Below are 17,130 nucleotides of genomic sequence, written 5' to 3' on the forward strand. Positions count from 1 at the left end.
GTAAAGCCAAGGGTACGGGCAAAGACAAATTTTTGATGGTAAGTACCACTAGTTTGGAATAGGAGGTATGGTGAGGAAGACAAATAACTTTAAATGTTCATCCTTCATATATATATACACACACACATATATAGTTCAGAGAGGAAGGGAGAGGGAGCGAGAGATAGAAACATCGAAGAGAGAATCATTGATTGGCTGCCTCCTGCATGCCCCCTACTGGGGATGGAGCCCACAACCCAGACACGTGCTCTGATTGGGAATCGAACCCTGACTTCCTGGTTCATACATAGGTTGACATTCAACCACTGAGCAACACTGGTTGGGCTCATCCTTCTTTCAGATCCTTCTATTGACTAAAACAAAAACCATCTAATCTAATAAAAGACAAACATGCAAATTGACCATACCGTCGCTATGCCTTAAGACACGCCCACCAGCCATTCAGAGCGACTATATGCAAATTAACTCAACCACGATGGCGGCCGGTAGCCACGGAGCTGAAGCCAGTAGGAGGCTTGGTTGCTCCAGTGATGGAGGAAGCCAAGCTTCCCGGCCAGCTCTGAGCTCCACTGAAGGCAACAAAGTTTCAATTATAGAAGGTAAATAAATCTCAGAATAAAAAAAAAAAAAAGAAAGAAAAAAAGGAGAGGCTGGGAGCTTCCGACGCCAGGGGGCTTGGCCAGCCTGAAAACGGCCCTCAGCCCCTCACCCAGACTGGCCAGGCACCCCAGTGGGGACCCCCCACCCTGAAGGGGGTGTGGCCAGCCTGAAAACAGCCATCAGCCCATCACCCGGGCTGACCAAGCACACCAGTGGGGACCCCTACCCTGAAGGGGGTGTGACCAGCCTGCAAACACCCATCAGCCCCTCACCCAGGCTGGCCAGGCACCCCCGTGGGGACCCCCACCCTGAAGGGGGTGTGACCAGCCTGCAAACACCCATCAGCCCCTCACCCAGGCTGGCCAGGCACCCCAGCGGGACCCCCACCCTGATCTAGGACACCCTTCAAGGCAAACCAGCCAGCCCCCACCCGTGCACCAGGCCTCTATCCTATATAATAAAAGGGTAATATGCAAACTGACCCTAACAGCAGAACGACTGGGAATGACTGGTCACTATGACACACACTGACCACCAGGGGGCAGATGCTCAATGCAGGAGCTGCCCCCTAGTGGTCAGTGCGCTCCCACATGGGGAGCTCTGCTCAGCCACAAGCCAGGCTGCCGGCTGCCAGTACAGCGGTGGTGGTAGGAGCCTCTCCCGCCTCCTCAGTAGCGCTAAGGATGTCCGACTGCAGCTTAGGCCTGCTCCCTGCTGGCAAGTGGACATCCCCCAAGGGCTCCCGGGCTGCCAGAGTGATGTCTGACTGCCAGCTTAGGCCCAATTCCCCAGGGAGCGGGCCTAAACCAGCAGGTGGGCATCCCCCAAGGGGTCCCAGACTGCAAGAGGGCACAGGCCAGGCTGAGGGACCCCCCCTTGAGTGCACAAATTTTTGTGCACCGGGCCTCTAGTTTAGAAAAATTAAAGCAAAGAGTAAAATGCTGCTGTGGATCAAGAGAGAGTTTTCCACCATGGAGACACCAGAAGGTCTCAGAGCAGGGCTCCAGTCCCCAGCAAGTGGAAGGGGAGCCCCTTCAGGCCCTCCATCTTCATGTAACCTCTTGGAGTCCAACCTGTTCCAGCTCCTCCCTCCACACTCAAGCAGACCACACAGTACACCGGAACCTCTTCTACAAGAGGAGTCACCTGTGAACGTGCCTACCACCCCCCGCCGACACATCAGTCACCATATCTTACCAAGGTTTAGGTTCAGTGCTTCTCAAACCTAAGGTTTGTGAAACCCTGCAGTAGCCTAAAAATAATCCAGACTTCACAGTTCAACCCAACCCCCCCCCCACCCCCATTCTAATGTGATCAGTGAGGAGACAGACAGGGTGGCTCTGTTCCCACAAGCATCTTGCCCCACCCTGGCCCCATATCACTGTCCACCCATGGGAAGGGAAGCCAGAATCTCTCAGGTTCTACCTCAGAAAAGCATGCAGGGCCCTTCTCAGGGGCCCCGGAGCCTGAGTGGCTTGGTTACAGGGCGTGCTTTTTCCACATGGTGGAATTCTATGTAAGTACTTCACCATCTTCAACAACAAAGAGATCACCTTCTTGCTTACATGCTTCTGTAAATTTAAATACTGGCTTACTGCCAGGAAGGGCAGCCAACTACCTTGCTCTATCAGAAGAAAAAATTACTCTGTCCACTTCCTCCCTCACTGTTCTAACAGCCATCTTCTGAAGTGCTCTCCCGAATCTCATATACCATTGTCCACATCACAAGCTTGAAAACTCAATGTTCCCCCCTCATGAGCCATTAGAACAGTGAACTTTAATTTAAAAGAAATAAACTGCAAAGACTAGAAAGGGCATGTCTTCCCACCCCGAAGCCCACCCAGTGCCAGTGTTTCCTGACTCCCCCTAGTGGCCATGATGCAGCTGACATGCTAACCCCGCATCAACCTGTCCCACCAGCCTGCCCTGTGTCCTAAAGATAGGGATAAAACAGAACCAACCACCCAGGACCCATCTACTAACACACAGAGGCCTATTCCTTGGCCTTGTACCTGTCTCTAGGTGCCCAATGTTTAATTGGTACCAAAGGAAACAAAGGGCTGGAAGAAGACGTTATATTGCCACCGCTTTATCAAACAGAACCAAACAAAGATTCTGCCAGCTCACTCGTGGGCCGGCATCACTGCGGCCCATCCTGAGGAAGTGCTCACACGGTGCACGTGAGCGAGGGGTCATTTTAGTTCACTGCAAGACTAACACAATGGTAGCTCACGGCGGAATAAAAAACACTAACTTCAAAGTCCTTTCTGACTTTGCATCCTTCTCCAAACTCTCACCCAGCTCTGCTGGAAGTGGGTTATATGCAGCTTGTTCTCCTTGGCCCACCACCACCACCCGTCACCTGTGGCTCAGGTCACCCCAGGCACTTCAAGTCAAAGAAGCCATCCTCAATTCAACCAGAAATTCAACTGTCAAGTTCTCATTTCCCACTAGAGGGAGCCATTGAGTCAGGTGCCTCTGCCCACCCCTTCAGAAGGGAGAAGAGCAGGTAGGGAGCTCAAGAGAAACATTTGCTAGTTGGGAATAGTCCCCTTGGGCTTTAAAACTGAATTTAAAAAACAAAAGAGCCTAAAATAAGCAAAGCTATGGAAGGGGACTGCTGGTGTGGCAGGCCCCTTGGTTAGAGACAGGGCCTAAAGACCCAGTTAGTGAGCAGCAGGACAAGACAGCCAGTTAGTCCCACACTGGGAGATGAACCCCTGGGTGCTGCTGGCAGTCCTAAATCTTCTTCCAGCATCTGCTTCCGCTGGAGGCAACTTACCTGAGCCACAAATACCACTTGACGTGCAATCGAACCACCAGCCTGAGCTGATGAGGACACAGTGAGACCTTCAGCATGCGCACAGCCAAGGTGAGCGCTGACTCCTCTCTGAGAGCTCAGGTGCCTTTGTCACAACTTTGGGAATAGTCCCAATCCCCTAGTTTGAACAGAGCTGAACTACACTGAATGTCACAAGGCCAGGATTCTGCAGCAACCCTTGCAGGTGTTCATGTGAAGCCTTTCCTCCAAAGGCAGCAATGCCCCCAATCTCCCAGCCACACGTGTCCACTGGGGGCCTCAGTGCCACCATGAGCAGGGGAGGTACCATGGTCAGCACAGCCTGACATCCACATCCCGGCTTACGAACCACTCACATTTCTGTACCAGCAAAACCTCCTCACGACTCTCCTGGAAAACTAACATTTCAAAACCCTCGCTAGGTGTCAGCTCAGCTGTTTTCCATCCTAAATGTCTGCCTTTTACTGCATTTAAACTGAAGTGCTATTTTAAGGAAACAAAAAATAGCTTTCGCTCCTTTGTCAGACACCTATGATACATCAGATTCTTATCCGGAGCCACTGCAGCCAACAACCCCAGGGCTGTTCTATACGCATATGCATCACACGGCAGATGCATGTCTGGTGTGTCCCCTCACACCAAGAGAAGGGCCTGGGTGAAGTGCACACACTTGCTCTAGTCTCAGGCACGGGGCCTGTATGAGGCGTAAGAACCAGATGTGGAATTGTGCCAGGTGGGGGGTAGGGCAAGCTTCTTGTAAAACGTGTGAGTCATCAGATGATGCCAGAGCAAACGGTGCAGTCACTTCTCAGCAGCACCTTCAGCACTGGACGCCTTCACTTGCCCACCCGCACCTCACACAGCCATGTGTATCCTTCTCTTCGGGCCAACATAAAAACATTAATCCTATTTGAAATTCAAGACCAGAGTATCCTTTGGGCCCCTATCTTATTCAGGTGAAAGAAGAAAGGTCAGAGTCTAATCATTTGCATCAGGTAGTTACAAAAGAATCTACAATGTGCTTCTATTGACCTTATTTTCACAGTAATTAATTAATGGGATCTGATGGTTTCAAAATTATACTTTCATTTCTCAGAATATCCCTATGAGAGTAGGCATGATTGGCTCCAATGAACAATAGGGCCCAGAAAAGCTAAATATCACCACTTAGAGAAGATCATGGTCAAAGCCAAACTAGAATTGGGAGCCCTGGACCATCCCATCTGGGTAGATTGGGGGGTGAGCGCAGTCAGGAGGGAGCAGGAGAGGGGAAGGGACATTGGGAGGAAACCCCCGAACACCTGCGCGGTTACAACCTACCTGCAAAGACTCTGACAACAAAGCAAGCCAGGCTCCCACACTAACGCAGGTGGCAGGAGTCTGCTCTGTAAGGAGCCCCCAGATCTCTCCTCCAGCTCTGCACTGCCTGTGGAACAGGCCACCCATGCATTCCACGGAGCACGGGATAGGGTGATCCCAGGGCAAGGGGTACCTCTGCTCCCCTCAAATCTTACCTCCATTGGTGCAACTTCCTTGTTTGGTAGCAAAGGGAAGTTAACTACACCAGAGGTTTACTCCATCCAGCCTCATACACAAAAGTGAAAGAGAAAATGCGTGTATTTATGATTCCATGGGAATATAAAGTCACGTATCCATCCTTTACAAGCCTTCATTCCTGCCCCACATGGGCCCTCAACTTCTCTAGGTCCCTTTTTAATTGTTCTTTTTCATAAGCAAAACATCTGTGGGAGAGTTCCGCACAAGTGCCTATCAGACCCTCAATTTTGGAAATTAAATGGAGATAAATCTTCAACAACTCAAAAACCAAGGGTATGGTGTGCCCTATTCTTTGTGCTGCTCAATCCTGAAAATAGGGCCCCCAGAACCTGGGCGGGCCGATTCCACAATCATGCGCAGTCGTTCTAAGACAACAAGAAGAATGTTTAAAATATGTTAAAAACACTTGCTTAATCTCAAGGTAACACTGTAAAAGATGAAGTGGACAGCTGAGGGCTATGGAAACATCCGTGAGGATGCATGCCTTGTCCATCCCACCAACTGAAGAGCTGAATGATATTTAAGCTATAGGTTAATACTAATAACGTGTATGTACACACACTCCTAAGTATATTATGAATTTAGTCACATAAGAGAGAAATATGTCTTCAAGAATGAGGAAAGACCACACGTAAAGAATAACACCACCACAGTGACCCTGTTTCAGCCATTCTGGAATACTGCTGCCAGCCAAGGAATCTCCTCTGCACACCCAAACCTTGCCCTGAACCAATCTCTAAAGATACAGTCTCCCGTCTATTCTAGGGGAAAATTTAACTGTGTGATAAAATTCTCAGGGCAGGCTCATCTCTGATCCCCAGGGCTCCTGACTTTCAAACAGTGAGGACAGGAGCAGAGGGGTCAGAGATGCTACCTGCATGGGCCAGTCAGCCCTTCACCCACTGCCTCTGGGCACCTGCCTTTGTCCCCACTACCTCCCTCCCAGGGTGCTGAGAGATCACTGTCTAAGGACATGAGTATGGTGACAGCAACAATGGCTGAGGCCTGAGGCCATTCTTTAGATTTTCTCCACCAGGACTTGTGTTTTCTGATCTGACAGAAATGGGGGCAGTGGGAGCAGGAGAGCAGTGCCCTCCAAGGGGCCTCAGGCAGGACTGAAATGTGCTCAGCGGAATCCACGCCCCCACTCGCCCCACCCCCTGTCACAGACCCCCACTCACCCACCCCTATCACAGACCCCCACTCACTCACCCCCTGTCACAGACCCCCACTCACTCACCCCCTGTCACAGACCCCCACTCACTCACCCCTATCCCAGACCCCCACTCACCCACCCCCTATCACAGACCCCCACTCACTCACCCCCTGTCACAGACCCCCACTCACCCACCCCCTATCACAGACCCCCACTCACCCACCCCCTGTCACAGACCGCCACTCACCCACCCCCTATCACAGACCCCCACTCACCCACCCCCTGTCACAGACCCCCACTCACTCACCCCGTCACAGACCCCCACTCACTCACCACCTGTCACAGACCCCCACTCACTCACCCCCTGTCACAGACCCCCACTCACCCACCCCCTGTCACAGACCCCCACTCACCCACCCCCTGTCACAGACCCCCACTCACTCACCCCCTGTCACAGACCCCCACTCACCCACCCCCTGTCACAGACCCCCACTCACCCACCCCCTATCACAGACCCCCACTCACCCACCCCCTATCACAGACCCCCACTCACTCACCCCCTATCACAGACCCCCACTCACCTACCCCCTATCACAGACCCCCACTCACTCACCCCCTATCACAGACCCCCACTCACCCACCCCCTATCACAGACCCCCACTCACTCACCCCCTATCACAGACCCCCACTCACCCACCTCCTATCACAGACCCCCACTCACTCACCCCCTATCAGAGACCCCCATTCACTCACCCCCTATCACAGACCCCCACTCACCTACCCCCTATCACAGACCCCCACTCACCCACCCCCTATCACAGACCCCCACTCACTCACCCCCTATCACAGACCCCCACTCACCCACCTCCTATCACAGACCCCCACTCACTCACCCCCTATCAGAGACCCCCATTCACTCACCCCCTATCACAGACCCCCACTCACCTACCCCCTATCACAGACCCCCACTCACCTACCCCCTATCACAGACCCCCACTCACTCACCCCCTATCACAGACCCCCACTCACTCACCCCCTATCACAGACCCCCACTCACCTACCCCTTGTCACAGACCCCCACTCACCCACCCCTATCACAGACCCCCACTCACTCACCCCCTATCACAGACCCACTCACCTACCCCCTGTCACAGACCCCCACTCACCCACCCCCTATCACAGACACACAGCTCCCGGCACAGGAGCCCACACACGTCCTCTGGTCCAGCGGTCACCAACCGGTGGTCCGTGGACCACTGCTCTGGTCAGAGAGATGCTGACTTGTCACGTAAAGATGAACAGATAAGCAATCCAGCACAGTGCAGGTGGCCTGCAGGCCTGCTTCCGGTTGTCACTCATCCACTCTCGGCCTAACCAGTAATGGTCCCCCAGGACTCCAAGTAGGCTGGCTCAGCGGGGTTCCCTTTCCAACCCATCCCAACACACGAGAGTCAACAGACGGTGGCACCGGCGACAGCAGCACCCACTGGGGTGGATGTGAGTCCACCACTAGCCCCATGGGACCGACCTTCACAAAAGGTGTGAGCGCCACAGCCCTCCCTCCCTCACCGGTGAGCATCACCGTTGTGCTTTCTGGGTCTTTGAAAGATTTACTACTCACATCTTCCCTGCAGTTAACTAGGAGGCATGGGGTGGTGGCATCTGGCAGGCACCCTCTGGGCCACACACTACGGTCACCTGCGTGGCAGGGCTGGGCTTTACCTGTTTCCGTAAGTCCTGAGCCGACCGATGCAGAGGGGGGTGGTGGTGGTTAGCAGTGGGCCCCTTGGCCGAGGAGCCCGAGGCGGGGGCCGTGGGGGGTTGGTTGGCTGGAGCCTGCTCCCTCCGGCTGTCGGCCCGGTGATCACTGTGCTTCTCCTTGCCGGGAGTGGCCTCCTTGCTCTTGTGTTTTTGAACAGGTTCTTTCTCCCGTGATGACCTGCTGGAACCGTTGAAAACTAGGAAGAAAGAATGGAAGAATAAAGTCACAACCTGAGCATAGTGCCAGGGAACCTAAACTTCCTGGCGTCAGAAAGAGTGAAAGAGGGAACTTTCCGTACATCAAGTCCTACCACGCTACCTAAAGCAGCCCCCATTCCAAGCCCCCAGCCAAAGCACACAAGCACCAGAACGCAGAGGCACACTGAAAAATGATAAGCCTATCTTAAGAAATGTTTTGGTTGAAATAATTAAAAACCTCATTTTTAAAAAAGCCCTCAGAATATCAACATCATGCCTTATACACAAAGAAAAATTAAAATGAAGAAGCTAACGCAGCCGCGTTCCAAGAACAGGAGCATGTTGTGTGTAAAAGTACAAGGCATCTGGCATAAGATAACACATTCTCAGATTTAGTTATGCAAAGTGAGGCTGAGGACCTGCCATCGAATGTGTCAGGGATGCGGCTGCTTGACCTGACCCATCAGGTCAGGGATGCAGCTGCTTGACCTGACCACGGAGGAGGGAGCGGGGCCCAGTAGCGGGAAGCCAGGCCCCCTTCTGTTCCAGGGGTCCTAACACCCACACCTGCTTCCCATGAGCCAGGAAACACTGCTAACGCTGTGAGTGCACTCGGCCAAGGACATTCTGATTGTGCCCGTTTGATGGATGAAGCCCGCAGGCATGGGGAGGATGAGTGCCTGGCCCAGGCCATGCTGTCTGTCACTAGCACATAGCCACTCCCCGCTCTGACTCCCCAGCGGCTCTCAGTCAGTGCCCAATGTGCACACTGGATCCCACCCACTATGGAGGTCAAAGGGACCAGCTATGCTCAGAGTTTCCACAGTCCCCTCCGAGGATGCTTCTGTCCTTTTCTCTGCTGTGCAGCCAGGACATGCACTCACCAGGTCCGGCCACTCTACAGCAATCAACCCATAGGTCTCCTCCCCTCACACCATCCCAGCAGGCGGAGGAAGAAGGCCAACCTGTGCCTCAACTGCTCTGCCCCACGAGCGTTCCAGACAGAGGCATGCTGGGTAGCGACAGGAAGCCCCTTTAGCTGTCACATTTATTTATTTATTTATTTAGAAATATATTTTATTGATTTCAGAGAGGAAGGGAGAGGGAGAGAGAGAGAGAAACATCAATGATGAGAGAGAATCATGGCTAGGCTGTCTCCCGTATACCCGCTACTGGGGATCAAGCCTGCAACCCGGGCATGTGCCCTTGACTGAAATTGAACCCAGAACCCTTCAGTCCTCAGACTCTATCCAGCTAGGGCTAGCTGTCACTTTTAGAAGGCTCCCAGTGAAAGGTGTCTCCCCCTCCTCCAGGTAGAACTCGCTACCTGACCACCTGACTGGGCAGCTTTAAGGAGAAACCTTTCCTGCAGCTGGAAGAAGCAGAGGTCCAAGGCGCGGGTCCTGCCTGCCCTCGAGGAGCTCATACATACCACTGCTCCTCTGCGGCTCTCCCCAACCTGCACCCACACTTCCTTCCTCACACACTCCTTCACCGTTCATCTCCATTTTAAGTGTCCTTCAAATTACATGTATGCCTTATAGTTTGCAAATATCATCCTCTGATTTGTCATTTGGTTTTCCAGATCTTGTGCTAAATCTGCTAGCCCGCTTTTTAAAGTTTCTTTCTTTGCCTTTATGCCTAGAAAGCCCTTCCGTATTTTCAAATGGTGAAATAGTCCTCCAAGTCTCCTCCTAATTGTTTTTGGACTCAATTGGCTAGACTTACTTCTGTAGTCCAGTTGTCATTACTCTGTATACGGCACACCATGGAGATTTACATTCCCACATCTGGGCATGTGAGCCAGGCCCCAGTGATTGCAAATTCTAACTAGACGCTCAGCGCTGAAGTAAAGACCATGCCACATCAAACATGGTCTGTAAACCGGGTGGTATGAGGTTCTGCGGGATGCTCTCAGTGACAGACAAAATGGAAGCTTTAATGGCTGGCATTTATCCTAAGTGCAAGTAACTGCCCACTGTCAGAGAGCATCAGTCATACCCAAGCTGGCAGCATCTGTGCTTGCTTTCAAGACAAATTAAAGGCAACATCTGTAAGAAGTCATACTTCAATGTGATTAAAGCCAAAGAACATGAATCTAGGCAATTCTTGACTGTTCACCAATTTTCTACAGTAGTGAGCACAGCTCCTTTATTGGAACATGGCACAAGAAGTTGTTTTTTAATCTCAAATATTCCATACTTTTCTGTGCTTTGTTACTGCCACTGGGGTATGCATCAAGGTGCAGCCTGCCAAAACACATATGAAAAAATAATCAAAGTTACTGTTCATCAGGGAGATGCAAATTAAAACGACAATGAGGTATCACCCCACACCTGTCAGAATGGCTACCATCAACAAATCAACAAATGACAAGTGCTGGCGAGGATGTGGAGAAAAGGGAACCCTAGTTCACTGCTGGTGGGAATGCAGACTGGTGCAGCCACTATGTAAAACAGTATGGAGTTTCCTCAAAAAATTAAATATGAAACTGCCATTTGACCCAGTGATCCCACTTCTAGGAATATACCCTAAGAAACCCGAAACACCAATCAGAAAGAAGGTATGTACCCCTATGTTCATAGCAGCACAATCCATAATAGCTAAGATCTGGAAACAGCCCAGGTGCCCATCAGTAGATGAGTGGATAAAAAAGCTGTGGTACATCTATACCACGGAATACTATGCAGCAGTAAAAAAGAATCTCTTACCCTTTGAGACAGCATGGAGGGACCTGGAGAGTATCATGCTAAGTGAAGTAAGTCAGTCAGAGAAAGACAAGTATCACATAATCTCACTCATATGTGGAGCCTAAGTAACAAAATAAAGTGATGAATGGAGTGGATCCAGAGACATGGAAGCATGGAACAGAGTGTGAAATCTCAGAGGGAAGGTGGGAGAGATGGGTGGGTGGGAGGTACTCAACCAAAGACCTGTATGCATATATGCATAACCCATGGACACGGACAATTAGGTGGTGAAAGCCTGGGACAGGGAGTGGGAGCGGGCTGGAGGGGGGCTAATGGGGAAAAAGGGGGAGGGGACATAAGTAATATTTTCAACAATAAAGATTTTTTTAAAAAAGAGTGCAGCCTGCTATGAAAGAAGTGCCAGCTCCATAATGACTTACTTTATTTTAAAAAAAATAAAATTTCTATGGGTTTGTTAACGTTTCATGACACTGTATGAGCAGTTAAATCCCCAGCCCTGCTGTTTAACAACTGGGCAAGTTATTTACGCCCTCGGTTTTCTCATTTGTGGCCTGGGATGACAAGTGCCACTGTATGGGGAGCCCCTAGCATAATGTCTGGGGCCTGGCAGACACTTAACATTTGGGGGAAATTATTACTGGGTATTTAAAGGACTGTCTTAGGTTACTACATCATCAGATTGGGGCAGGCTCTCTTCCTGCCCTGCCCTCCCTACAGATACAGCATAAAGAAGGGCTTCAACACAGACAGATGGCTGGACTGAGCAGGCCCTTCACCACCTCCTCAGGGAACACAGCTGCCGCCCGTTGCCTCCCAATATCCATTCCATGGGAGAAAGAGGCATGGCACTGCTCATGCCCTGCCCAAGCAAGAAAAAAAATGCAATGTTAAAAACACCCCACATCTCTACCAGATTAATGAGTGGCTTATATCTTGGGGGATCCCAGAGTCCCTTTCAGGAGACCCCCTAGGTCAAAACTGTTTTCATAATTATCCTACAACATATTTGCCTCTGTCACCGTGTTGATAATTTCAATGATGGTGATGGCTAAAGGTGGATTAGCTGTCAGAGAAACGCAAATCAAAAGCACACGAGAACCCTGGCCAGGTAGTTCACTTGGTGAGTGTCGTCCTCATACGCAAGGTTGTGGGTTCAATCCTTGGTCAGGACACATGCAAGAATCAACCAATTAGTGCATAAATAAGTGGAACAACAAATCGATGTTTCTCCCTCCCTCAAACCAATTAAAAAGTGCATGAGATTCCACTCCACACCCACTAGGATGGCTATGCTCAGAAAGATGAATGATGAGGATGTGGAGAAATTGTAACCCTCATACACTGCTGGTGGGAATGTAAAATAATGGGACCACACTGGAAAACAGGCTGGGGAGTCCCAAAGGATGGATGAATCTGGTACTTAGAGAAACAAATGGGATATTATTCTATCTAATAAAAGAGTGATATGCAAATTGACCATCACTCCAACACACAGGATGGCCACCACAAGATGGCAGGCAGGGGAGGGAAGTTGTGGGGAATCAGGCCAGCAGGGGAGGGCAGTTAGGGGTGACCAGGCCTGCAGGGGAGGGAAGTTGGGGGGGGGGGGGAGGCCTGCAGGGGAGGGCAGTTAGGGGCAACCAGGCTGGCAAGGGAGGGCAGTTAGGGGTGACCAGGCTGGCAGAGGAGGGCAGTTAGGGGTGACTGGGCCAGCAGGGGAGGGCAGTTGGGGGGGACCAGGCCTGCAAGAGAGGACAGTTAGGGGTGACCAGGCCAGCTGGGGAAGGCAGTTAGGGGTGATCAGGCCAGCAGGGGAGGGCAGTTAAGGGCAATTGGGCCAGCAGGGGAGCAGTTAGGAGTAGATCAGGCTGGCAGGGGAGAGGTAGGTGTCGATCAGGCTGGCAGGCAGAAGCAGTTAGGGGCAATCAGGCAGGCAAGCAGGCAAGCAGTTAGAAGCCAGTAGTCCTGGATTGTGACAGGGATGTCCGACTGGGATCGGGCCTAAATGGGCAGTCGGACATCCATCGAGGGGTCCCAGATTGGAAAGGGGGGGCAGGCTGGGCTGAGGGACACACATACCCCACCCCATGCATGAATTTTGTGCACCGGTCCTCTAGGCCATCCATTAAAAGGAGTCAAGTATGATACATGCCACGGCACGGACCAATTTTAGAGTCACTACAGTAAGTGAAAGAACCAATGACAAAGGCCACATATCACGTGATTAGATTCATATCTAATAGCCAGAATGGACCAATAGAGACAGAAAGTAGACTGGTGGCTGCCAGGGACTGGTAGGTTTGGGGAAAATGGGAGTGACTGCTGATACTTACAAGGTTTTTGAGGGAGAAGGTGCTAAAAAATGTTTCAAAGTTAATCATGGTGAGGGTTTCACAACTTTGTGACTATATTAAAAACTCCTGAATTATATACTTTAAATGGGTAAATTTTATGATGATGTGAATTACAGCTCAGTAAAACTTTTTTTTTTACAATAAAAGGTGGGGAAAACGATGCTGTAATACAGATCAGTGCAGTAGCCCCAAACTATTTTAATAATTATAGTCCTCTTCACAGCAGGTTAACAACAAAGCCAGTGTCCTGTAAGGATGAGGTAAAGCAGTACAGAGTGTTAATGGTATTAAATCTTGACCCTTGAGGACACATACTTTGTGTGATAAGATGAGAACTACAGGTAAAGCACTTCTGCATACCAAAACAGGAAAATTGTTTCCATGGAAAAAGCACTTTCGAGACTGTTTAAGTTGCAAGCTAGCTACTTTTTTCACGGCATGCTATTTTTTATGTGAAAGAACTACAAATAGTTATTTGTTGGCCATTTACTAAAAAAATGAATAAAGTAAAAGACTGTCAAGGAAAATAACTAATAATTATTGCTACCAATGACAGAATGCACAATTTTAAGCAAAAAAAAAATTACAATTTTGAAAAACCTATACCTACCACCATGAGTCTGACAGCCTCCAGCTCTTAAGGCCTTTCTGGTGAGATGGGTGGAGCTGTGGGGCTCTTTAATCCCACACGTGAAAGGTGCCAACAGTTAGAACAGGTGCAAACTCAGTGAACCATCATGTTCAAATGATCAATAGCTGACATAACAAAACCGTGCATTAGTAAGAGATCCATTCAAAGTGGAAGGCAACCTGATGAAAAGCCCACTGATGCAGGTTCAGGTTCCTGTAACAACTGACCGTAAAGAAACCAGCACTGGTTGAGTATGGGTGGGATGGGTGGGATGTCAAAGAATAAAATATCTACAAAGGCTCCTCTCCTTTCCAGAAATTTATCTGTCTGAGACTGATTTTCTTCACATATGTCAACCAAAACTGAATACTGTGAGACTGAATGCAAAAGTAGGTAAGAATCTACTTAAACGTCTTCTACTCAGACAGGTATTTAAAGAGACTTGTAAAAATGTAACACAATGCAAGTCTCCTCACTATAATTTCTTGGTTTTAGAATCTAGTTACTTTTCATAAAAGTGTTATTTGTGTTATCTGTGTTAACATTGTGTTATTGTGTTAACATTGTAACCCTCATACACTGTGTAAATGGGTTTGTGTTATTTTTAAATGAGTAAATATTTTTAATGTCCTCAGTTATAATTTTAATAAGTATCAATAAATACAATCCACATTAATAAAAGCCTTTTGGACTTGTATGCATGCATATAAGCATTACCAATGGACACAATCACTAGGGGGTGAGAGCATTTGCTGGGGGGTGGGAGTGGCCTGCCAGGGAGAGGGGAGTAAGGGTAGGTGGAAGAGGGGATAAATGGTAATTGATGGAGACATGACTGTGGATGGTGAACACACAATACAGTGTACATATGATGTGTTGTGGAATTGTGCACCTGAAACCTGTATAATTGTATTAATCAGTGTCACCCCAATAAATTCAATAAAAAGGAAAAATAAATCAAGTCAAAAAATAAAAATAAAAGCCTTCTGGGGGTCCCAAAAAGCCTGGAACTGCTGGATTGGATTACCTTTCCCAAGGTTGGCCACACTATGGTTCCCAGAGGCTTCTATACCTGCCAGATACCCAATGCTCAGGCTCTGAGATAAAGCTTCCTATATCTGAATCTGTAGAAATCATTTGCTAATATTTGGCCTTGGGCTGGTTGCCTACCTGAGCCTTAGTTTCTCCACCTACTATCTCTCTCACAGGGTTGCTCTGAGGAGTCCGTGAGAAGATGCTCATCTAGGAAGGGGCGTTAGCAGGGCAGGAAGCAGCACTGGCTAAGTGACAGCTTGCTGGGATCACCACACTGCTTCCAAGGGTGTCAAAGGTCAGACGTGTAGCACGGCATAGGCACAGAACAGTGCTTACAGTCCTACATCACATCTTCCCAAATGAACAAAGGGCAAGGCTGGCTGCAAGCTGGGACATCATGGGAATTCACTGTGGCATTGGTTAGCCAGTAATATCTTTCTGAGATCTGGGGGAGAGAAAAAACAAAAACCCAGATCCTTCTTCAGCACCTGAAACAAAATGCACAAGTCTGGTTCTATTCTAATGCTTTGAGGAGTTTGCCCACCACCAGCACTGCATCAACTCTGCAGGACAAGGCTCCGGAAGCCAAGCCTGCAAATCAGAGACGGTGCTGTGGGCACCTTGATGACAGACAGGAAGGGGAAACCAGAAGGGACAGGAAGGCATGTGCCATTAACTTCACACACAAAACTGGCTGCTCTGTGAACCACAGCACTGTATTCTACTGAAGACTATTTTGATCAGATAAACAGAAAAATACAAAAATTTAAAACTGAATAAAAATAATTTTGATTTTAATTTAAACAGTGAGATAGTTTTCAAACGACTCTACTTTCTGTAACCATCTTATCTTGCTATTTTATAGAAGTCAAATCATGTGTTAAATGGGAAGAAAGGGGGAGGGAGGTCTGAGCCAGAGAAAAGGTATATTTTGTCCTCAACAGCTCATTAATTTTAAGTGTCGTGGGAACCTGCCAGTTTTACCCCTCCAAGTAATTATCTTTTGTCTTCATTTGTAAGATGCTTGAGAAGGGGAGAGAAGAGGAAACACACAAACAAACAAAAAATGTGTTCACTCTCCCAGGGAAGGACTAAACCCAGACCATAAGAGACAGGAAGACCAAGAGAGTTAGATGGATAGAAGAACTAGGCACACTGTCCCCAATTAAAAGGAATAATTGGACTCCTTTCTTTAAGGGAGAGGGGAAAAGCATTTATCACAGTAAACCGTGTTAGGAAACTAAAATGTACACAAATACAAATAGCTCTACATTAATGAACAGAGACAAATATATTGATTTGTAGATGCATACTCTGAAAGCTAAATTGCCTATAGACAAGTGTTTTCACACCACAGCAAGCAAAATCTTTAAATCCAAAGGATGGTATTTTGATTTAAGGTCATTTCATGCCTGAGAAGATGAGATTGGCTCCCAATAAGGGATGAAAACAAAATGAGCAAGAGAAGTTACTTCAGAAACATCTACCTGCAATCCCGCGATCATCTGAATGGTAAGTAGAAAGCTACACCTTCCAAGGAGGAGTTCACACTTACAGCTCCAGGTTCGTACTCAATGATGTCCCATTAAGCTCAGCTCACATAGTCAGACTGCATGCACCGAGACTCCTAGGGAGATCCGTAAGGCCGTCTATGAAGCTGGTCACAGGTCTTTAAAACCCTCACTATAGACACAGCCTCTTAGTGAGACATGGAGAGCTTGGTTTTGGTCTCTAGTTCCCAGATTACCAAACACAGCTGTGCCTCCACTTCCTGAATCACAAACCAGTGCCTCCCCTGCTCTGCCCTCCAGGAATCACTGAAGTATTTATTAAGTATTTAAAATAAAGTACATAAGGTGCTCTGTGTTCTTCAGAGAGAGGAGTTATGCAAATATAAGAAGGTTGATCTTTTTTAAAGCTCCTGCTGCAATGGCAGAGATAAGACCCACTTCTGAAAACAGTAATTCCCTTTAAACAGAGCTGAGAAGGCCAGCCCGTCTCCATTACCTGCCCACATCCAGGCACCCCAATCTTGCTATTTATTGTTGCTAATGAAGCTACCTCATCTGAACACCAGGAGGCAATCCTAATGACTGTTACTAGGTGACTTTTGCCTGGCGTCTGACAGAAGATATATGATATCCTGAGATGACTCAGGTGAAGTCTTCACCAGCTTGACAGAGAAACATGGACGAGAGTCATTACTAAATGCTGGGCCGAGATGTCTGCTCACAGAGATACAGGACAAGAAGGAAAGAATGAACACAAGGCCAAAAGACAGGACTAACCCCAAAATTACATAAAATAAGACCTGCTCCCAGTCCCTC

The 17,130-nt window shown here is 48.8% G+C and overlaps 1 protein-coding gene across 4 annotated transcripts in view; it reads right to left on the reverse strand.

Annotated features, from left to right (window-relative positions):
• JARID2 (jumonji and AT-rich interaction domain containing 2) overlaps positions 1 to 17,130 on the reverse strand; it is a 285,213-nt gene that overhangs the window by 28,610 nt on the left and 239,473 nt on the right. For all 4 annotated transcript variants that reach the window (XM_070405698.1, XM_070405696.1, XM_070405697.1 and 1 more), the window contains one exon: positions 7,836 to 8,071. In XM_070405698.1, coding sequence (XP_070261799.1) covers positions 7,836 to 8,071 — 236 coding nt within the window. The remainder of the gene's footprint in view (positions 1 to 7,835; positions 8,072 to 17,130) is intronic.

This window comes from Myotis yumanensis, unplaced genomic scaffold (assembly GCF_028538775.1).
Source record: "Myotis yumanensis isolate MYYU_CA2020_CCGP unplaced genomic scaffold, mMyoYum1.0.hap1 SCAF_2, whole genome shotgun sequence".
Classification (NCBI taxonomy): domain Eukaryota; kingdom Metazoa; phylum Chordata; class Mammalia; order Chiroptera; family Vespertilionidae; genus Myotis; species Myotis yumanensis.